Below are 23,501 nucleotides of genomic sequence, written 5' to 3'. Positions count from 1 at the left end.
CTTCCTATGAATGACTCCATCTACAGCCCACCACCAGGCTCCTGGTCTTCTTGGTGCTCGACACAATCATGCACCAAAACTAATCCAGACACTGGGAATGCTCCGTTTCAGAGAAGGAAAAGTCAGTGATCTCTGCCCCAGTGAGAAAAATGATTTGCGGAGCTCTGTTTCTCTCCCTCACACACAGCAACACCTACACGAGCTGCAAGAGTTTGGCCAAAATCAGGGTTTTACTGGGGAGAGAGGAGGTTCTTGAAACTCTGCTTGGAAGCCAATGCACCACAGCTTCACACTGCTCATCCCGACCTGCTGCGGCCCTTAAGGAAAGACGTGCGGCTCTCGGTAGGCGGCTGGTCACCTGGATTCATTTGTGGACATCGGGCACCAGGATCCTCAGATGAAAGTCACAAGGGAAAGTTCATTTAGAAGACGTCTCCGAGGCAAGGACTGCTTCTGTGTCTAAACAGAGCCTAGTACTATGTGGCCTTGATCACTGATGACTGTAGCCAGATCTACCTTAATACAAATAAAGGAGTGGTTTGGACATGTAACAAGAAGGCCTGGCAGCCATACCAATACCATCCTTCAGGGTACTGTGGATGGACGAAGAAGGGGAGGAAGACCTATGACAAGCCAGACCACCAACGTTAAAGACCGGAAAGAATTAAAACAAACTGATTGTACTAGGATTGCAAAAGACCGGGAAGAATGGAGATAAGTGGTTGCTACAAAAGTGCCCCAACAGTCAGTGCGGCCTCAGGACTGACTTGACTTGACCAGACTTGAATAAAACACTGGTAGAGGGATGGGGACGGACAGAAGGGGACATACTGTGGTTTCGTGTCTTCAAAGAGGTTATAAGGACTTCTTCCCCAGGTAACTTCACTTCTCAGCTGGGGAGATTTCAGCCCACTCTCCTGGAGAGAAACATCAAAAAAGCACTCTGGATGGAGATCCCAGCCAGCCAGAGCCAAAGGGACACAAAACACGCAGGGTTGACAGGGCACTTTATTTTTAAAATGGAGTAGACTGCCTGGTAGGAAGCAGTTTCCCATTGATGCTACAGAGCCCTGTCCTCCCGAGCCATTCCTGTCGGTCAAAGGGCCTTCCGCGACAGGGGTCTCCAGTGCCCCTCTGTCCACCCTCTGCCCTTGCACCCTTGCATGCAGAACACCTCACCCCATTACCCTGGGAGGATGCTACCCTACTGGTCTTCAGAGTCCTCCTCACGACCCACTGCTACCGGGTTGCCTTCAGACAACTGCTCATGGTTCATGGCTGGAGAGGTGGCCAGCAGGGATTGCATCTGCTCTGCAAACCATCACGGTAGAAGCGGGGGGAGCTCAAGTCGAGGGTGTGCGGGCAGCGGATCTTTTAGCTTTGCGTGTCGAAGGCCTCTAGCACGGCATGTCATCCCAAATCGCCAGCACAACGTAAGGAGGCTGGAATGAGAGCAACCCAGAAGATACCACTGTTCCACAAGAGCCAGCTCCCTCCCTCGCACACCCAGCACCCCAGGCCCTGGAGAGACTTGCAAGTCAGGGCTGTGGGCTGACTAACAGGAAAGCAATGCTTGGGAAGGGTGAGGTGGGAGGTGGCCTCGAAGTCTTTGAAGGGAAGTGTTTAGTGGATGGAAGAAAAATTGCTAATACAGCAGCCCGTGGCTTTTCCTATTTCTAAAAAAGAAATCAAAGCCATTGCCATACGTTAGCACTTAAGTCTTCTCTGCCCTCAATTTCCGACCATCTGTGCCGCTCTCTGAAACGGCCCTACTCGGGGGTTTTTTTTAATAAATTATATATGTATTTATTAGACACCGGCCTAGTCAAAGGACTGAACGTATGATTTGCAGTACAATCCCAGCGGGAGGCATCCAGCAGCAACGATCCGTTGCAGAACGAGGGCTTGGTTTCCTAAACACGCAGTAAGAAACCAGCCCGCAACCATTTCTACTAAATGCTGTGCTCTGAGATCGGCGGAGCAAGAGGAAGGCATTAAGACCCACTCTGAAACACAACTATGAAAACCAATACTCATTACACAGTATGTCTTTTCATGATGACACTACTGCTGCAAGACAAACGAAGGCAGCATCGGGGAAAATTCATGTCACTGGCTAGCATTTGCCCGTCGTTTTGCTGCATTTCATCTTCTTAATGGCTTTTTTTTTCCCCCTGTGATGCTAATCTCCTCACCAAGAGAGTCAACAATCCTGCAAACAGGACGAATTACTCAGCCTCTGGCTTTGGAAAACGGACAATACGTTCTTCGATGGTTTCAAAGCATTGCGATATGTTAGGCCTCAAAATCCCAAGATCCCCATGTCATCATTCCCATTCCCGTACAGATGAGGAAACCGAAGCATTGAGGCAAACTGACTTTCCCAAGATCACATGTTGAGTCACTGGTCAACCCTCCCTCCTAATCCCTGCTCCAACCACCTCGCCACCAATGCTCTACATTGCAGCCGTTCAGATGAAGCACGGAGAAAGGGTTTTACAAACAAGCTCACACACGGCTGAGAAAATCCTCAGACATGTCTCTGGTCCTACTCGTTAGATCAGCAATGTTACATACTTCTATACGGGCTCCGTTCTTTTCCAGCCTAGCAGGATCTTGCATGCTACCCCACGACAACCTTCTTTTCCTTGCCAAAGGCCTGTGATATATCAAACTGAATGACAGCTGAGACCTCTCTGAGCAGCCTGGCACACATCCTGTCCCTCCCTGCGCCTCAGTTTCTTCATCTGTGAAATGACACTGCCACCACTTACCTACATTTCAGGCTCCATTGCAAGGCACTCATCATCACACAAACCTACTAAGGACTCCGTATCAATAGCCCTTCCAAAGGGCTATTACTGATTACAACAAGCCTGTGCTCAAGCAAATAACCAGCTCCTAGCCTATAGTAATCTAATGCACTAGGCAACTATCACTTAAGAAAACAGAGGCATAAAATATGATCAAAGAACATAATGTCTGTACAGATACGTCATCAATTCTTGGGAAACAGAAGTGTTGTAAGTCTTGGATCTGTTGAAATAATCTCGGCTATCAACTGGTATGAGAGGTGCCTTTCTGGTAAGCCAAAGATCTAAGCAGTGCCCAAAGCTGCTCCCAGTCTGGTACCCTCTGTTTGCACCATGAATGTTAGAATAAAGCCCCAAGCCACCTTGCAAAGTCACAAGTTTGTGGTGTTCCAAGCCAAAGTCACAAGTATTTAAAGCTACACCCAGGTAATGTGTCTGACACCCCCATGGCATAAGGTGCTAGCGACAGTGGTGTCAGAGCACAGGTTTCTATTCCTGCTCACCATACCCTCCCATTAGCCACAGCCTAAACCTCCTCCATCTATGAGATGGGCACAGGGCCTCTCTCACAAGGGTGTGCTGGAGCTTGGAAGACCTTGGAGAAAGATCATCTGGGTGAACAAGCCAGCTGGGTGACCTGAGCTAACCACAGTGCACATCTGGGCCATGCTCTCTTGACTCACCAGCTTGTGCAGGCTTCTGGGGAGGTCCAAATCAGAGGCGGTTTGATTTGCCTCTGGGCTCAGTGTGTAACCAGGACTCCCCTTTCATTAAACTAATTTACTTACATCAAAAAAAACCAAACAAAAAACGACATTGTACCCCCCTGCAGCCTCTCTGACCCTGGTCCCTTTTCACCTTGCCATCGCTTGGCTCCTCTGTACCCAACATCACTTGAAGCCAAATGAGGACAGAACAACAGCAGGTAGCTGTGAGGGCTGATATCCTTGACTGATAAGCAGCCCTCTGGCTTTTGGCAAAAAGCCCCATCACCCAGCAACATGGCACTCTGGAGGAAAGGGGTGCGGCAGTGCAAACACCTTCGCCATCATCAACTAACGTACTCATTAAGACACAAACACACACACAGAGGACAGGGTCACACTGGCTGTAGGACAATTAGCAGGTCAGCAGGGTCACCCGAGGTCTGCTCAGGGAATCATCATCAAGAGGGGCTGTAGCAAGCAGTGCTTAAACTCCCAATAAATCCTTTGCGTCTCTCAAACAACACACTCACTGTATACATTTCTGGCACAGCATGGAACCTTTTAACTAGCAAAGAGCAGGAGGGACGGGATTCAGATCACTAGCAAGCGCTAATAAAAATCACTGCTTCTCCCTCTCTCTCTTTTTTTGGAAGAGCAGAGTCAGAATAATCCTTCTGAACCATCAAAGGCAGAGAGAGGGAGAAACAACAGCTGTTGAGATCAAACTGCCCAAATCTGCTATTTTAGCTCCAAACATATCACAATGGGTGGGATAGGGCTGCGGCTTTATTGAAAAGATGTTGCCCTTACGTGGGGCCTTTCAGCAAAGGATCTCAGCACACCTTACAAACATTTCATTAAAACTTCCAACCCACCCCCTGCCAGGGAGGTATTATGAACAGGCCTCGGGCTCAAACAGTACTTCTCCAGTACAAGCATCTCATTTTCCATGCTATCACTGCAATCAACACAATTGCGAGAGTGGAGGAGCCCGAGCCCCAGAGAACGACCAATGCAGTGACCCTGGCAGCACCGAGCCCTCGAGTGTCTGGAGGGGGAGATGGGAAGCAGGCTGGGACTAGAGGGGAATGGAAATCGTTGTTGGAACAGGAGGAAGAAGCCTACCCAGAAAACAAGCAGATGAAAGAACTGACCGCCAGGAGGAACAAGGAGATGGGGAGGCACACGTGTGTGTATACATGTATGCATGCATGTACACTTGTGGCAGGGTGCCCATCAGCCAACTTACCACACATAGTGGGACCGGCAACAAAAAAAGGGGCTGGTCCGGCTTGTCCAAGAGACAGAAGTCAAGATGCAGGCCTTCTTCAATAAGCATCTTCAAAGTTCAGCATGAACAGAGACTAGTTAATCCCCTCGGCACCCCAAATGTCAACCCCGACGTGTTACAGTAGCTGGCAGAGTGGGACTTCTGTTTGTGATTTCAAGCATATTAAAAAAAAGAAAAGCACTTTTGGACATGTGTCTTCATACTGTCAGGTGCAAGGAAGTCCCATCCAGATGCAACAGCCTGCCAGTATTTGCCCAGGCTGGGGTAGAAACGCTTCCATGCACGTATGTGACAGCAGTGAAACCGTAGGCTCGAGGCAGAGTGAAGTAAGAGGGAAGCCCCGTCAGGAAAGCAAACAGGCTCAGGATCAGGTCCAGCAGTCTGGGTTTGTCACCAATTCAGCATGTAACAGCAGATTTCACCCACTTTCCACAGGACTCCCACCTTGGAGAGAGCCTACCCCTCCTAACTCATGCTGCAAGGGGGATTCAGATTTTCAGGCAAAATTAATCCCATTTGTCCAGGGTGCGGCTTAATCAGAGTTTATCCTGATGATGTAATGGTACAAAATGATACCTCTGGTAGGGTGTCTCTGGAACCAGAGAAAACCGGACTCTCTCTCACACCCTCTCTCCCTCCAGCCTGCTTGTGCAGTTGCAGTTAGGTCCAGATGTACTCATCTCCTATAACCCAAAAAGTGACCTCCCTAATTCTTCCCAGTCGTCAGTCCTTTCACTGAAAGAGAACGCAATGCCTCTTCCCAGCTGTCCAACCCAGCCCGGTTCTAATCCCGTCCAAGGCGAGAGCTTTCGACTCCCGTGTCCCAGCTGTCAGCCCCACCCTCAAGCTGGGAGACGAAGCCCATGCACGGTGGTCCCCACTAAAGAGCTGGCAGTTGCCAACAGTTGCCATGTGCTAGCGTCTGAGGATGCCACCGTTTTCCTCTGTACCTGCAACAGGAAGAAAAAAAAAGATCCTGGCAACTGCCGGCGAATTATTTGAAAAGGGGCGTCTCCGATCTCCGTTTACGTATTATTCTATCAGGGTTAGCCACAGCTTTAAAGACAAAAAGTGCTTCCAGAGAACTGCGGGGATTTTCTCTCCGGAGGTCAAGATAACAGGGAATACAGGCCTGCTCCATTTCTGATCTGCTATTTGAACCTCGCAAGCACTAAGTATACAGAGCAAGGGCTGGCTTTTCAAGCGATCCCCCCATCACACCCACCTTTCCTCAGCTCCCCATCCAAAAATTCACATCCAGGCACTACTCCCAGCCTGACATGCAAATGCCTTCTGCGCTCTCCAACCACCTTGCTCAATCCCTCATTCCACACATTCATTTAGCTTGAGAGCACTTCAAGGTCTCTTCTCGCCTCAATTTGCTTTTCTGCCTCCCGAGGCTCCTGCTGGGCTGGAAACAAGTCTGTGGTCTCTGCAGTTACTTTGGCCCACATCCTCACCAGGACATGGCCAGGGCTTTAGCTTTCTGAGCCGGATTCTCTTCCCCTCCGTTTCCTACCCTGCTCATTTCCGAGTCCCCGCGGGGGGGATCGGTGCCTCCTGACATTCTGCTCTGCCTTTGCAGGACTCCAGCATCTTTGTTTTCAGACCAGAGCCACATACTGCGTTTCCCAGCAGGGGGTCTGACCAGAGCATTTACAAAATGTCAGCTAATGCCCTAATGCAATGGAAAAAAAAGCAAGGCATTCAAAACACCAGCCACAGATTCTTTACATATTAATAATCGGTTTCCATTGTTCGCCGTGTTTAAAGGCAGACACGATTTCAGCAACCACTTCTGCACCTTTTGGTCCTCTGCCATGAATCCTATGTACCGCCAGCACAACCAGAAAGACCTTCCACTTCTTCGGGAAGTCTCAGACAAACAGACCCGACCAATTATAGCGCAGCTGGGCAAATACACAGGATGTTCACGCTGCAGCTGTGAGAGCTTCCCTGCATATCCTTCATTATTCCCACTTCTTTGCCATTAGTGAATTTTGCATATTTATGTCCTATTTCTCTGCCTCATCAATCCTCCATCTCATTTCTCAGGCTGTACATTGCCCGTGTCACTTCATTTCCTCCACTACGATTTGGGCTCTGTAACAATATGATTTGCCTCTAAACATGCTCGGAGACACAGCTGGAAGATCCAGCAAGAGGACGTTCTGGAGCTGGGAGGCGCATCGCTGCAGTACTGGGAAAAGCAAAGCTCCTCCATGCTGCATAACCACTACAAAACGCTGTTGCTGATCTTGCTAATTCCAAGCCGGGCTTTCTGCTGCCACGTTCACTTACGCTCTCCACAAACCTAGCTTCAGGAATTCTCATGTCCTGGCTAAGACTGAAAAACCCTCCCCGCTTGGACAGCCACAAGGCACGGAAAGGCTGCCTGAGATGGCTGGGTTCAGTACCCAGCTTAAATGACCAACAGTCATATGAGAAATAAACTCCCTGTGCATTTTGCCCACACTTTCCAGTTAAACGGCAGGCTTTTCCAAGGACGGCTTCCAGCATTTGCACTGACACAAATATATTGCTTGACCTTGCACAGGTTCTTTAGGGCTCTGTGCCTCAAGCAGCCTGTCTGGGAAATGCCCGAAACAAAATCCACCCAACAGGGGGTTGAGAGATGCAACTGGAGTCCGAACAAGCGAGAGATTGTCCGATGAAAGCAAAAACCATGCATGCTACACCACGAATGCTGGTTAAAGCAAAGGGTATCAACATGTAAGAGAGCTAACTCAGCATATCTCACACATGCAAAAAAATAGTAGTAAAATTAATCAGCTTAACACTTCACTCTGTCACCAATTCATCCTCATATTAGGATGGTGCTAGGACACAGATACCCATTGATCTAGACAAACATTTCAAAAAGACACCCACTGATCTAGGCAAACGTTTAAAAAAAACCCACTGCAGATCCATTACACTGATCTGTAATGTGTTAGGAAGCCAGTTAACAAGAAAATAAATCAAACAAAAAAGCAACTCCTAGATTATTCAGCATTCAACCCAACCTGAAAGCTCAGCAGTCAGCTTGTTACACACTGGAAGCAGGAGGTCTGAAATTATCTTTGGATAGTTCAAAGCTGCACTTAATTCGACATCTCTACCTTGAAAGGTGTCAACATCACAGCTGCCTGCAGAGTGTAAGCTTTTAAAAAAATGACAAACTATTAACTGACAAACCAAAGCAGCAAACGGAAAGCTACACGGCGCAGAGGAGATGTGGCTGTGGTTTAAAGAATTAAACATCACTTTGGACTATTTTCCTTGGGACTTCTGTACCAGGGAAAAAAGGATGGAAAGGAAGGAAGAGAATGTACGTACAGAAAGACAGAGAGCGAGAGAAGTCTTAGCCGTACAAAATGCACCGACTAGTCGGCTACACGGCTGTTTGATTTCAGTGTTTCACTGACCACAGCCTAGCTATCCTTCAAGATCTTTTCAGTGTCTTTACGTTTCACTTCAAAATTTTCACAACGAGTAACAGATGATTATTTGTCCCAAGCTGCCTTGATCAGGGATGGGGGCAGGGAAGTGTCCTGATGTGATCACTGAGAAAGTGCAGTGTCTTCTGACCATCCACAGATTAAAACCATGCCCTGTTTTTGATGGTGAGGATTTTGCTGAAAAACAAGAATGCAAAACAAAGCATTTTACCCTGACGAAATTCAAGAGAAGTGAAACCCTACCCCAAGCAGTGCTGGCTAACCTCTCCATAAGCTGCTTTGTAACATGAAAAGCACGTCCAAGAGGGAGGGATCAAAACGCACAACTGCAGAAAATGCCTCGATTCTCTCCCGCCTGGGGTCCGCTAACCAGGAGACATTCCACGCGAGCTCTCTCAGCACTGGAGGTGGTAACATTATATATCTGTTTCAAGTGCTAAGGCAAAAAAAACAACCCCAAAAAGCAAAACAGTCTGCTGCAATTCATATTCAAACATACAGCTGCTGGAGAAACAGAGCGCTCTGGTATACAAGTCATGACCCGAAGGCAATGCGAGATTTATGCCAGCTTTTCATCACAAAGGCCACAGAACCAACAGGCTCCATTACAAGACCTGATTGTGTACAACAGTGGTTAAAGTTTCCATTACTTCTTATGAGCTGTAAAACAGGGGGTGTGTTTGTTGCTTTAACACAGAGTCCGAGTTCAATCCAGAAGCCCCTGAAGTCAGCACAAAGACCCTCAATGACTACCATGGGTTTTTAGAACGGATGCTAAATTCCTGGCGATAACCTAGGGAGGAGATCAACGCCGCAGGACACCTTGACAAGGCGCGTTAGATGCAGTCTTCCATCTGGGTAGGTGCACTGCAGCACAAAAACACATAGATAAAAGATGAAATGGTAGCTCTGTTGGAGTCAGCAGTATTTTTCCACTGATGCAAACAAAGCCAAGAATTCACCTAGAGACGCTCTTCCTGCAGTGAACCGGATTCCAGCAGACCCCTGCTAGGACTTCGGAAACTTTGGGATCATTTGGAAAAGCAGCAACAAAAATGAGAATTCAAAAATGTCCTGGCTCAGCTGCCTGCCTTCTGATGTGGAAATGCTGAATAAATTTTCCATGCTCAGATGTCTCCAGTCACAATTTCAATTTCATTGTTGTGATTATCTGTCCTTAGGAAAAAAAAAAAAAAAGCTCGGTATTTTGTACCTTTTAAGGGAAAGGAGGGACTCTCCCAGCTTCTAGAGATTTACAGTTGCTTTCCTTCCCCTAACACTGTGTAGCTGTGCAGAGAGCGCTGCTCTAATAATTTACTTTTTTCCTGGAATAAAATTGAGATGTTTAGCTTTGCAACCCGAGAGCAACAAATAAAACTGCCAAAAATGCATTTTTAAACTAATGTTTTCATCCCAATATCTGGATTAAAACGTCACAATGAAAAACAGCACATTGGCTGCTCTCGATTACTTTGCAAGCTCTCCCATTCTGGTGTTGCAGAACTACTGGATTTCCAAGCAAACAAAGAAGCTGCCGGGGCTGCTAACACCCTGTCACTCACCGGGATGTCAGGTCACAGAGAATATTTTTTCACATACAAATCCCCACAATTCAAAAATTTCACCCAGCCCAAAAATACCAAGTCAGAAAGACAGCTGAAAGCGATTACACAGATATTTTTATACTTGGAAACTCAAAAGCTGCTTAAGTGATTTACAAAACCTTTTGTTAGACACAAATCCTGCATCTGGTCTGGCCACTTGCACCCCAGATCTCAACCATATGGCAGTTTCAAAAGCCAAGGCTACAAGGCCCTGAAAGTGTGGTTGACACTGAAAATGCAGCCCAGGTAGTTTTCATAACTGTATATGCCTCGACTTAATGGCCGTTTATGATTCCCCACGCTTTGTCTCGACACCAGCATCTGTCTCTAGCAAACATGCTTGCTAGCTTGCTTGCTTGCATAGGCTTGCCTCTGGGCAGAGGGCTGGGCGCACCCAGGTTGGTTATTGTAGGCTTGCTCACAAATGCTGGGCTTTGCACGTCACCTGTCCTAGGGATCCTGAATTGTTCACCATGGTTTGCTTCTGGGGGGAAATGCTCCCACAAAGGAAGATCTTCTTGCATAGATGCTTTACAAAGGAAAAAAAACAAAGGAACAAGCACTTGTTTGGAGGGGGGGAAAAAGGATGAAGCGCACGCATAAGAATAAAGACATGTTATGTGTTTCCCAATCTCTCTTTGTACAAAGTAGGTTGGTTCTGTTTAAGTACCTAGGCAAAACCCTTACCCATCGTGCTATAGATGGTCTCCGTCAATATATATTTCAGCTAGATACCTGCTGTCATCACCTGCATATATCACTTCAGCTACCAAAAAGATTATGGATGTGCTCCTTTTTCTCCCCTTCTTTAAGTAAAGAGATTCCACCTCTCTTCACGTAAAGAGAGCATGTCAACCGAGTCCAAGTTTCCAATCCAACTTGGGAGAAAAAATAAATAAAACCAGCGCACATGAAATCCAGGACGCGGGTCACTCAAAGCCATTATGCCCACCAGAAACAACCTTACCAACATTTCATTTCAGCCTGGGTAAAACAACAGCCCTCTGAGATTCCTCCCTACCAAGTCCGCAACTCCCTTTTCAGACAACTCTTATTAAACATTTGCAGAATAACGCTGTTATTAAACCCTTGCAGAAAGGCAATTAAATCTCAGAGTTGCTAATTAAACCCCAACATGGCACTATCAACCCCAGAAGAAGCAGATGCAGCTCCTATGGAAGAATTTCTGAGCTAAGCTTCAGATCCAGACAAGAAAGCAAGCGGCAAAGCATGCAACTTGCAATCCAGCGGTGCAAACGTGGAAGGGGGCAGAAAAAGAAGTGTGGTGTAAAATAAAGCTGCCTCCCACTTCAGAACAGAGATGAAGTTGCATCCTGGTTAGTTTTTCTTCCGACTCCCCTTCATCCCACCTTCTTTTTGCCCCCGAAAAACCTAAGCAACCTGGGAAATGAGCCAAAGGTGGAAGTTTAGTCCAATGGAGAACACGGCCAACATTCAATAAGGTGCGACGAAAGTGTGCAGGGAGACAGCACATTGGGGTGCTACTCTCCAGTTAACATTAGCTATTTTCCAAAAGGAGATGGACTGCATGACCCTCTCCAACGCCCTGGGCACAGCCTGCCTGCTAACATACCCTGGTCCTTGCTGCAGCAAAACAGACTTCTCTACTCCACCTCCAGTGAAGGTACGAGGCCAGATATGAAGGAAGAGCCTGGAAGCCTGGGGCAGAGGAGAAGGCGTTGCCCAGTCCCGAGTCTGGCTCTGTTCCTCCGGCCGGGCACGCACACATGTGGGGAATGTTTACATGACTGAGGTTCTCCGAGCCCTGTCTAGCAAAGGGAAACTGAAGCTGTTATTAAGTCAACTTTCCCAAACTTGAGCAGCTGTTCATGCAAACAGATAACAACAGGGTAACATTAAACCAAAACCCCAAACAAAAAACAACGCGGCGGACGAACATCTCCCTCCTGTGTTCCACTCAGCAACGCTGACCATTATCAGAGGACAAATCAATTAGCAACAGCTGCCGGCAGCTACCCAAATCCTGTCTTGAACAGCTTAATTGAAGGATGAGTATTAAAAGTGGAAGGCCCAGAAGCATGCCAAGCCCATAACAGTCTTGCTCTTGAGCAAACCCATGGTATGACAACCTATGGCTGAGAAGGAGATATAATGTCATCCTCTTCATTAGTCAAAGGCCTTCCCGAGTCCAGATGTTTGCCGATTTCCACTGCTCCCTTAAATGTCTGGCTTTGGAGACTGACTGCCATACACTGAAGTTATCCAAATTCCACTGGTGGCTGCAAGTAGCACAGAACGCTATGTCCTTGGTAATTATGAAGTTACTGTCGTCGGCGATGAAGAGCGCCTGGTTCCTGTGACACAGACCACGCCGCTTATACCAGCGACCATGGAATGAGATTACGTCTTGAATTACGAGCACGGGGAAAATTATTCATGTTGTGTCAGAGCTTCAAGTGGGAGAAATAAGCTTCTGTGCGCTCTTACATTTTAAGATATCGAGTATTTTAGTCACTTACCATTTACCTCGTTCTCCGTTTGTTTTTAAAGCATATGTCATCTATGTAGCTCATTCCAGTTTATCCTAAGGATAGAGGTGCCTGTGGTACGTGACAGAGAACCTGACGCAGTTTCTGCATACTGCTTATACTGTTGCCATAGGTACCCTAACCACCATGCAGATATTATGGTGCTGTTTGCTAAAGATAGATGTGGCAAGACATTTACCTGGTCACAGCTCATACGGCTCATTCCAGTTACAACTGATCCAGAAGTTGCGTGTGATATAACTCAGCTCCAGGGTTTTATGGGTGGCACGTTGGCAGCGGTCAAGCCTCTGATGAGAAGAATGGTTTAGTGGCAAGAAGAGAACTGGCTTTGGATGCAGAAGACAAAAAGTTCTAGTCTCCAGGGCTCCACCACAGACTTCCTATGTGACCCTGAACAAGGGCTTTTTTTTTTCCCTCCCCATGCTTCAGATCCCCACCTGCAAAACGGGGTAACGCTACTTCCTCACTGGGCTGCGTGATGACACCGTTACCCAAGGAGCGTAGCTGGCATCGCTGAAGACAGTGTTGGTGCTCCATAACAAAGCATGTCATGCAAAATAAACAGGGAGCTTGTTTCAAAGCATAAGAGGCCTGTTTGTGTGCAAACCCCTGGATGTCCTCCAACAAAACAAAACAAACAATTACGCATGCACACACAAATTTAACACCATTTTCTTAACTCTTTTCCGCCTGGAACAGATCTGTTGTGGGTGTGAGCAGTGGGGCGTGCTGGCACACTATCCTTCCTGTATTTTATGGCTCCTAAAAATACATTGGCGTTTTACTGAACATGCAACGCATGCATCCCCAGCCCCTCTGCCTTCAGGTTTGTAGCTGCTTTGCAATTAAGAAGTCACAACTCAGGATCTCTTTCCCATAACAACAGCTTGAAGAAGGAAGTTTTGACATCTGCTGTATCCCAGTCAAACTCACTACACGGCACAAGGTCCTTCCTACAACACTTTCCTCCTCCTGGTTGTTAGTTTTACGTCTTCCAAGATTGTCACGGGAGACAATCATCCTCAGCTGCGAGGGACTGCTGGAGAAGAAACGTTTTATGTATGGGTGGAATCGGACTGAACTGTGTCGGTGCCTAGCCAACACGGATTGTGCTGGTAAACCCATCAGATCTAGCAGGCTTACCAAACCAAGCCTCCACTAACGTACAGAAGAGCAAGTGCAAGTTTTACACTGCTTTTTTTAAAAGGTTTTTGGGTTTTTTTAAACTGTTTAATATATTACCAAGACTATTTTAAAACACACGGGGCAATAATCAAAATGCAAAGTGAAGTGCTATGGCATTTTGACAACACCTGTCATTGCAGTTAAAACAGTGCAGATATATTAGATCAAACCCAGACCCCAGCTCTGCAGAAAGGATCTCCCAACGGCTCTCAAGCAAATGTGAAACCAGGACAGTGACTGCTCTATTACCGGGTGTTTTGGAGCACCGACCACTGGACTATGCTCTTGCACGGCAAGCTTTGCAGAACACCAGTCCCTCTCTTCCCCAGAGCCTCACAACCTTGGAGATGAATCAAGTACCCAGAGAGCGGCCGGCCTTGCAGCCAAGACTGTGACTCAGAAGATGAAACCCAAATCCCAGTTTTGCCAGAGACTCCTGGCACGACCTTCACCAAGTTACAGGATCCCTCTCTGCCTGCTGCACATCTGCCAAATGCTCTTGGGCTGTCAAGCCTAGGTAGCTTTGGAGGCAGGGACTGGCTTGTGCTATGTCTATGCACAGCTTCTCCCACCACGGGACCTTTGCTCAGCAGGGGCTTTTAAATGCCAGCACAATACAGATTTTTTTTCCCTGACCAGGCAAAGGCCCACCAGGTACTAAATATACACTAAGTGCCCCCAATTCCCACTGGCACTTATTTAAAAAGCAGGGAGTTTGTGCTTTTCTAGATTAATTAAGTCAACTTACTATTTAAAATCAGCCTATTCTACAAGGAAGCTTCTAACTGCCTGAGCTACAGGTTATAAATCTGCTGTTTAGAAATCTGATATCCTGGCATAATTGGCCTTATAATTTACAAACAGACTCTCTGTTATCCAGAGATTAAACCTCCTCCAAAGCTACATCACATCTACTTAGTTTTGAAAATATACAGCACAAGCCTCAATTACTTTGCGCTCTGCACCAAAACAAGCCCAAATAACTCGGGGTTTCTGGGAGTAAGGATTTAAGATCCCGTAATCTTTTATTTCATGGTTTCTCACAATCTAGTAGATGGGAGGTATTGACCAGAATGTAACGTTAATGCCGCCTCCCACTTTTACAGCTTCTCCGCAATCTGAATAAACTGAGAAGAGCTTTTAAAGAAAATCTTCCAGACGCAATTCCCACCAGCTAAATAATTTTCAGTTTTCTCTGTCGAGGAACGCCAACTTCTAATTGGAACCACAGTCTTCTCATGCTCCGAAAGGAAAAGGAGCTGCAAACTGCCTGGAACTGCTGATACTAGCAAGAGACTTTATACAAAAATAGGGTCAGGAGCGATAACTTTGATTTCTGTGCAAGATAAAGCTCCCCCTACCAACCCCTCTTGTTAAATAAGGCCCCGATCCTGAGCCTTAATGCACGTGCTGAACTTCACACAGGACTGCTTGGCTAGAAAAGACAAGAGACTCTGTAGGAATGAGAACTCGAGGCAGAGGTGATCTCTTTCATCAGACCAACTACATTATTGCAAAAAAACTCTTTTAATTGCAAGCTTTCGAGCACAAGCACCCTTCTTCAGGCATAGGAGAAAAGCCTGTAAAAGTTCTCCTAGGTAGAAATGAAAGTACAGGAGATTTACCACACCTTCACCTCTCCTATGAACTTTCATTGCTACCTAGGAGAACTTTTACAAGCTTTTCTCCTATGCCTGAAGAAGGGTGCTTGTCCCCAATTAAAGATTTTTTTTGCAATAATCTAGTCGGTCTGATGAAAGATATCGCCACCTCTACCACGAGTTCTCATCCCCTCTGCCTCTGGACCAATACGGCTACAACCTGGATAAGAGACTGTGTAAGCATTTGCAGAATTAGGACTTTAGTGATTCATCCTACGTCAAGGCGCCCAAACCAGCGTGCGGCGTCCCACGAAACAAGCTCAACCCGACTTTGGGAGGACAGGGCACGTAAGACTCGCAACTCAACTTCCACTGAACTTGCTCCTCCAAAGTGCCGCTCACCTACAGCATGGGGCCGGCTTCAAACACTGCCGAAAGCACAGGGTTCGGAGCCACTCAGCAGAGAGAGACAGACGGCTGTTTGATCCTGGGGACGTGCTAGCTGAAGGGTTCGGGCTCCAAACGCCCCGCAGGGTTTAAAGTCTGGATCCGACATCTTCCAACTCGCGCCCCTTGGGAATTTCTAGGCGAACTTTTTAAAAAAAGACCGAGCTGGGAACGTTCACCTGAGACTTCGGTCTTATTCCAAGCCGTGCGCATTTATTTTCTGTGTCTGCGAGCGCTGAATAACCGATACAAAGGAGCCTGCCCTCCCATCATACAGCACAGAAATGCCCACTGCTTTCAAACTGTGTAGTAATACTCTAAAAAGGTGCCTTAAAAAATGACACTGCGGGGCTCCCCATTCATCCTCTCTCAACGGCTTTCAGAGCAGATTATCTTTAGATTTGTAAAGAGCAACTTCCAACGCTGCACGCTCAAAATGGACTCTGAAAACCCAGCCGCAGCCTTTCCGCCTCCAGCAACCTTCACCCTCCAGGTCCCTCCGGCATCGTATTGTCTGTCCGGATTAAAGCTCCTCTTAGCATCAAACATATCAGCACTTAAATAAATGCCAACAATGGGCATCGTTGCTGGAGTCCGGCCGACGTTTCAGCTCGGGAGCAGGGCGGATCGCAGGTCGCTTCCCCCCCCCGGCTGCACGGGCAGCAACCAAGAGCCCGGTCCTGCAGGCGCGCGGACCCCAACGCCGACGCGCGACCCCGCGGGCGTCAGCCCAGCTCCAAGCGAGCGCGAGCGTTTGGCCAACGCGCGTCCGGTCCCACGACCGGGCTCGGGGCTTTCACGCCCGCTGTGCTGACAAAGCCGTCTAGGAGCCGGCGTTTAATCGAGACGGGAGCGACCCTTCGAACCACAGCGGCTCGGACGCACACGCGTGTACGGCACGTATACACGCCACGATTCCTCCCCCTCGGGGGGGGGGGGTGATTTCTGAAAAGGCAAGCACGAAAACCACGGCCGCCAGGCACATGGGGGGGGACCCCCGATCGCGCCCCCACCGGAAAGCGGGAGGGTGGGACTCGTTTTCGGTGTCGAGCGGGGCGCCCCACGCCTCGGCGCACGCGGCTCTTCTGGAAGGGTCCTTCGCGTCGCCCCGCACCTGCGCGCGTGCAAGGTGGCGCGCCGGCCCGCCCTGAGGGCACGGGGATGGGGACGGGCGCCCTGAGGGGAGGGCAGGGCGGGGCGGGGCGGGGCAGGGGGGGCTCCCACCTTGCGGTGCTTGTCGGCGAAGGGCAGCGCGAGCCAGGGCATGGCCCGCAGCGCCTCCTGCCACTGCGGCTGCTCCTGCTCGGCCGACACGAAGACGATCTCGAGGCGCTGCGCCCCGCCGGCCGCCGCCTCGGCCCGGAAGCGCCCGTAGAAGGCGGCCAGGCTGGCGCCGAGCGGCGCGCACGGGCCGCCCAGGCTGCAGCCGAAGTAGAGCCCCACGAGCGAGACCCCGCGGCCGCCCAGCGCCGACACCGGCACCTCCTCGCCGTCCGCGCCCACCAGCGCCTCGCCCAGCACCTCCGCCAGCGCCGACGACGACGACATCCCGCCGCCGCCGCCGCCGCCAAGCGCACGGGCGCACGGACGGACGGACGGACCCAGCCGCGCCGCGCCGCGCCGCGCCGCGCCGCCCGCCCGCTGCCAGCCAGGGGGCGCTGCGCTCCGCCGCCCCGCCCCGCCCCCGGGCACGCCCCCGCGCGGGGACACGCCCCGCCCCCGCCTCCGAGCAGGCCGCCGTGGGTCCCCTCGTGCCCCCGCCTGGCGCGGGTCGGGAGCGGCCCGCGGGCCTGTCTCAGCCGCCTCCCTCCCTCCCCCGAGGGGCTGCCGGACGGGCTCCTAAGTCCCCTAGCGCCTCCTCCTTGCCCTTGAAAGGTTCGGAGAGAGGCTCCCCAGTCCCCTGGGCCTGCCTCAGCCTCCTCTCGCGCCCCGCCGCGAAGGTCTCCGGGCTTTCGGGTGTTCTTGTTTGCCGAGGGGAGCACGTAAGGGCCGGTTTGTTGCTCAACCCGTGAGTTTTCCGAACCGTGGCCCCGGTGCAGTTCGGGATAGGAAGAGAGGAAACCCACGGTGCCTTGCTGGCTTAGCCCCGGCTGGACGTAGCCAAGGCTGCGGCCTCGGTGCGGCGGGCACAGGGCCGTATTTCTCTCTACCCCGGAAACTGCTGGTCAGAAGAAAGTTCGGCCCAAGCCTCTGGAGCCTAGCTAGGCCGTTACCTCTTTCTTGCCTAAAACCTGCGTGCGCGGCCGTGCAAAATAATCCTACGTTTCGACCACAACTGTCAACGCCCGGAGCCGGGCCGCCGGCCCCGTATCCCGGGGACGCTGGCAACTAGAAGTCGCGTGAAGCCAAGCGCTCGAGAGGCACGACGGCGTTAGCAGAAGGTCCCGTCATGTCTGCGACCAAACACTTGTTTTCCAAACGATGTTTATCTCTTGCTCGGCTCCGGAGGCAAACGCTGTCACGCCGGGCGTCGGAAAGGGAAACCAGCTGTACGCAGAGGTCAGAGCTGACCCCGCCGCGCGGCTCCGCTGTCCGTCTGGCAGCAGCACAAGCGGAAACGACGCGGAAACAGGGACACGCAAACTGGACGTCCCAAACGATTTGCTTCCCAGGCAGATCCCTGCACAGCCGGAGCGCTCGCTGCGGGACTGGGACCCGCGTGCCGGGTCCTGGGCTCCGTCTCCACCAGCTGAGCATCTTCCCCAAAGACGAAAACGTGCCGCGGCCTGACGGTCCACCGGGCTACGAGACAAAGGCCTACCCGTTTCTGTAACTAATGGCGCGCAGGCAAGTGGTGTCGCAGCTCCCATCTGCGACGTCCCCGCCCTCGCGGCCAGGTACCTATCTCGAGACAAGCGGACTGAGCACAGCCTTTGCTAGGAGTCTGGAGCAGGGCTCGCGTTCACGCCCCTGGAGCCCTAGCAGGGCCTCGCTCTGCCGCCACACTCACGCTTCCCCGATCCACTGGCCCATAAAAGCTTATGAGGACTCCAATCCTACTTGTTTTAAAAAATATACATATAGTTATATACACACACATACATATATGATAGCAGATGTGTATGTATATAGGTATATATATAGAGAGAGAGAGTTATATACATACATCCAGTATCACAAATTTTCCGTCACACCCTCAAACCACATTAAGAAACACGCTTCTCAGGCCCTCAGCACGGCAGTGATCACCCAGACCTCACCAGCAGGACACATACGCGTGGGAACGGCCCCACTGACTTCACTGGGCTGATTCAGCTGAGCAAGTGTAAGCAGGTGTGTAAGCATGTGCCAAATCCAGTCCAAAATAAGGCTTGAGCTCCCTAAGTTTTTGTCTCCCAGGTTTAATCATTTCGGCCTATGACTTGCACACTCGTATGCTGTGTGAGAGGAGCACAGACACACGTTTCACAGCTTTATCCCTTTCCACTTCTAACAAGCCCCTGAAACGGGTAGTTTCCAATTGCCAGCTGCTGCGAAGAACTTCCCTAAAGTAACGACACGTTGTTGGTATGCTGTTCGTTCGGCTGCATACTGTTGCTGTTCTCAGTTATACTTCAAATTGGTGTGCAGCATCCAGAACACCGCGGGGGGAGGCGGGGGTGTCTTTTTAAATCAAATTATTATTCTCATGATTATTATTACAGCATCACCACCTTTCTTGTCTTCTGCCAAGACTTGCTCCCTAGAGGTGATTCAAAGGAGATGTGTTTTGTGTTGTATCTATTTGCTCTGCTGTCTTCCTGATCGAGGGAGTGGGACTCTTCAGGGCAGGAAATATGTTTTTCAGTCAACACCCCAAAGCCTCTGACAACGTTCTGTGTAAGAAGGAGAAATGGTTTTTCTTTTGATCGCCGTCAATTATTTTGAGCCCTGTGTTCAGTGAATCAAGTTGGTGCGCTGCAGAGACAGAGCAGCTGTTTCCTCACTCGCACAAATACAATTAACACTACTGCAGACGGTAACTTTGCAGGTGTGAGCAAAGGGACTGACTCTAGTAGGACGATTCACACGAGCACAGTTACACCAGTGCTTGCAGGCCCCGGTGCCACAATGTGCACGGCCCACAGTGCTCACGGCAAGATCAAAACAGACGTTGCTAATCTGCATTGACAGAGAAGGATGGAACAGGCAGGAAGCCAACAAAGACTTCTAAATACACTAATTTCCTGTTCTTAAAGGGACACTGTCAGCTTGAATTTTTCAAATGAATCTGAGAAATCCCCAGCCTCTTTTTTTTTGTGCACCACAATTTTTTTTCTTTCAAACAAAAACTCCATTTAAATAAGTCTTTGCAGAGGTTTTTGTAAGAACAAGAAAGAAGCTGACTGCTTAAGAAAGTGCCCGAGGGAATGAACAAAATAAAATTATACAAAGTGCTGTCAAACAAAACAGAAGAAAATCAGAAGTCAGTTCTCTTTTTCCCCAGCTATCGCTAACTCTTTTCAGTGCTGGTGACCGTGGCCGTTATCTGGAACAACGGTCTCAGAGAGAGGTGAATGTCAAGTTGACGGTGTCCTGTTCAAGCCAGTGAAGGTGTCCTAGGGTAAAATAAATAAATAAATAAATACTGGGAATAAGAAGTTATCAGTACAGTTAATGAGGTTCAAGTGACATCTAGCGGCCGCAGACAGCAGCTGAGTGGAGACGGGACTGGAAAATACTATAACTATAACCATACATTTCATACCTGAACGGAAAAAGGAGTCGCAGTCCGAGGTGAGGTTGCCAGCACGTCCTTCTTGGGCTCTTTCACACCTACGTTTTGCACAAGCCTCAGACCAGTTGTGCCAGAAGCCACCCAAAATGGGCAGGTAGGAAGATAGGTGGAAGCTAAGGAGAAGGGGAGAGGAGCAGGCAGTAGGAGACCCCTTGGTGGCTGAGGGAGGGGACAGGTCACTGGATCTCAATTATCAGTATGTAAATATTTGTAAATGACCATCTGATCATCTTGCCTTTGCAGATGGGCCCCAAACAAACTCCACGATGCAAGCAACCCCAGCCTCTCAGGAGATTAGACTATGAACTTTGAGGCCCCAGGCCACCTTTGTCTCTAGGAGACAAGTATCCGTTTCCGTCGCTGGAGACCTGGCTTTCCAAGTGCCAGCAAGACTGGCGCTTTTTCATAGATTTCATAGACATTAGGGCTGGAAGGGACCTCAGAAGATCGTCGAGTCCAGCCCCCTGCCCCAGGGGCAGGAAGTCAGCTGGGGTCATAGGAGCCCAGCAAGATAAGCATCCAAATGTCTTGTTGCCAAACAAAATGAATACAAAATCTCCCAAACCACAAGAAACCCTCCCTCAAAAGCTCCCCAAAATGCAGATCAGCATCTTAAAACTGCCTTTTGCTTTCTAACTGTGCTTGTGAGCAAGCAGTCACCAAAGAGGAGGAAATACAGGGATTAAGACCAGTGGATCCATGCATGAGGCTCCGTCTTTGGCAGTGCACTAGTTCAGGATGCAATACTGGCCATTGTGCAGCTACACTGATGTGATATGTGCGTCTATTCAGCAATGTGGATAGATGCTACAGAGAGGCAGCTGATGGGGAAACAACATATGAAGCTGCATAACAGTATTGATGCCCAGGGCCCTGATCCTGCAAACAGATCCGTACAAGTAGGGATACCTGGGCTAGCAAGAAGGGGTACCTTGTGGCTGCAGGGCTCTGCCTGCATAGACTTGACTGCAAGATCAGGGTTCAAGACGTTGAGTCTCCAGTCTTAGATGACTGATGTTGAAGTGCAAGCAGGCACTGCAAATAGATTTTGAATTGTCCATTCTGGGCTGTATAGAAAGTTTATACTTGTTGCTGCTTTATTGTTTCTGCCAGGGAAAAGGAAGGTGAAAGACGTGATTTATCCATATCAATTCAGGCAAGTAAAATAAATTACTAGCCTCAAAAACAACAGTTGAAGGTTGCTTTTAAGTAGAAATGGCTAAATCACCACAGCACCGAGGATGAGAGAGAGCTGGGCGAAAGCTTCCAATGCATCTAACAAAGAGGAGAAAAATCCTTGCTGGTTCCAGTTTTTACAAAAGGCTGAAGTCCAGGACCACGTGGTAAACACACACATGCAGCTTCAGGCCCAATCTCTATGCAAATGTTGTACCTGCGTGTCTGCAGATGCACCCCAGTGAGCTAGTGAGTCTTCAACAGCGCACACAAAATGCAAGGACTGTAGATGCAAATTTAGACGAGAAATTTCACATGGGACTTCCCAGGCAGCCCGGGGCCCTCTGCCTTTTTGAAAGTCGGGCCCACTGCCTCTGTTCTTCTTCATCCGCTCCCTTCAGTCTTCCTATTTCCTGCTCTTCCTTCCGAATCTCAATTCATCTTCTTTTAAGTGTTTTTTTTGTGCTGACGTTTTCCATCGGACTAGTTTTCCTTCCTTTGCAAATGCCTCCGTTATTAGGTTCTCTAAAACCCTTTCTTCCAGATGTTTTGATTTTGAAAGTTGGCTCCTCTTCCCTACCTGTCTCATTTTCAAGGGACACCTTCAACAGGGAGTTAGCACAAATTATCTTCTAACCCTTCCCATTTATTTACTCGTTCTCCCATTTAGTGGACTGTTCTGATGCGAGTTGGCTGGCACAGCAGAGGGTACGAGGTGGACCTCAAATAAGCTTCCTGCAACAGCCTCTCCTTATTTTTGCCCATCTCTTTCCAGTTTCCTCTTCCATCTTCTTTTCCACCCATTTCTCCCTCTCCCCTAGTATTTCAAGAAAGCTTCAACACTTTCCTCGCAGCTGGGCAACTGTTGGCCCCTAATACAACTTTTGCATGGCGCATACATTCACATCCAATGCAACATGCCTATAGGCTTGATGACGGCACTTTTTGGCCCATGTCTGGGAAGAGGAGGCAGCTGTGAGGCAATGACAAGTTTGTGCTGTGTCCCTCAGAGTGAACCCCAAGACGTCTGCATGGGGAAAATGATCAGATCAACTCACGTGTCCCATTTAGACGTGTCCCCGTTCTGGAAGGAGTGCGCTGTTTGTGCTAGCAGTAATGATCCCAGACTGCAGCAGCTTCCATTTCACAAGAGAGCGTGTATACAGAAAGCTATCCTGCTCATTCCCCCATGTTGATAGGCTCCAAAACCTGGGGATAGGCTCCATGCCCATTCCAGGGACTCGTTGTTGCTTAAATCAAAACCAGCTTGATTCCCAAAAGGCTCTTTACTGTGGGACTGTGCGCGAGCCCGAGCTCCGAGCTGCAAAAACCTAGTGCAACGGGAAGGGGATTTTTCACGGCCTCTGGATGTCAGCCAGCATCAGGGCCCCTTCAAAGAAAGGGGCGCTCTCCAAACAGTTAAGCGTCTGCCATAAACCTATTGTCTCCTGACAGTCCTCTCATTTGGTAGCTCTTAATCTGAAGGGTTCCAGACACGGTACATTTGTGGGTTTTAGTTTTTCTAACGGGATCTCGGCTGTGGCTCAGGATGCGGATCGTGCGCGCCTAGGGGAAGCCCTGACAAGCCATCAGACATCAGATCTGCAGGCAAGAGGCCAAATCCTGCTTGTGCAGTGGTGTAAATTAGAGGAAGCCCAATGTCTCCAGCACCAGCATGCTTGATTAGGGAAGTGCACCCCAGCTGCTGAAATCAGCTGCAAGAGGCCAGACCATTTACATGCTCCAGTCGGCTGACAGGGGCAGGCATAAACTCCTTTAAACAGGAATACCTCAGGATAATAGCCCCAGGAGCGCGGGGCCAACTCCAGTGCAGGTGTAAACCTACTGTGCTGCAGCCAGTGGGGGGGCCGGACCCGCTGCAGGGCTGTTTCCCAGCTGGTGTTGCAAGAGACACAGCACAGGCACGCACACGCGTTGTTCTCACGGCGCGGCGCGGCGCGGCGGGGC

General features: G+C 49.5%; 1 protein-coding gene and 1 long non-coding RNA gene across 3 annotated transcripts in view; both read right to left on the bottom strand.

Annotated features, from left to right (window-relative positions):
* The window catches only part of NXN (nucleoredoxin), a 63,952-nt gene extending 46,686 nt beyond the window's left edge, over positions 1–17,266 (bottom strand). Inside the window, exon 1 of one of the 2 annotated variants that reach the window (XM_019491928.2) lies at positions 16,865–17,266. In XM_019491928.2, coding sequence (XP_019347473.1) covers positions 16,865–17,188 — 324 coding nt within the window. In that variant the 5' untranslated portion in view covers positions 17,189–17,266. Of the gene's footprint in view, positions 1–4,769; positions 5,417–16,864 lie in introns of those variants that run through there. The other variant, XM_019491930.2, reaches the window with a different exon arrangement.
* Positions 17,267–19,922: 2,656 nt separating this feature from the next.
* LOC109284237 (uncharacterized) lies at positions 19,923–23,497 on the bottom strand. The gene is made up of 2 exons (XR_002091613.2): positions 20,328–23,497; positions 19,923–20,178 (listed from the first exon to the last, which is right to left on the bottom strand). It is a non-coding gene; the product is annotated as an uncharacterized LOC109284237 (long non-coding RNA).
* Positions 23,498–23,501: the final 4 nt, after the last annotated feature.

The sequence above is a fragment of the Alligator mississippiensis genome, chromosome 14 (genome assembly GCF_030867095.1).
Source record: "Alligator mississippiensis isolate rAllMis1 chromosome 14, rAllMis1, whole genome shotgun sequence".
Taxonomy (NCBI): Eukaryota; Metazoa; Chordata; order Crocodylia; family Alligatoridae; genus Alligator; species Alligator mississippiensis.
Note: the sequence above shows the minus strand (reverse complement) of the source record. Positions and strands in the feature narration are given on the sequence as shown.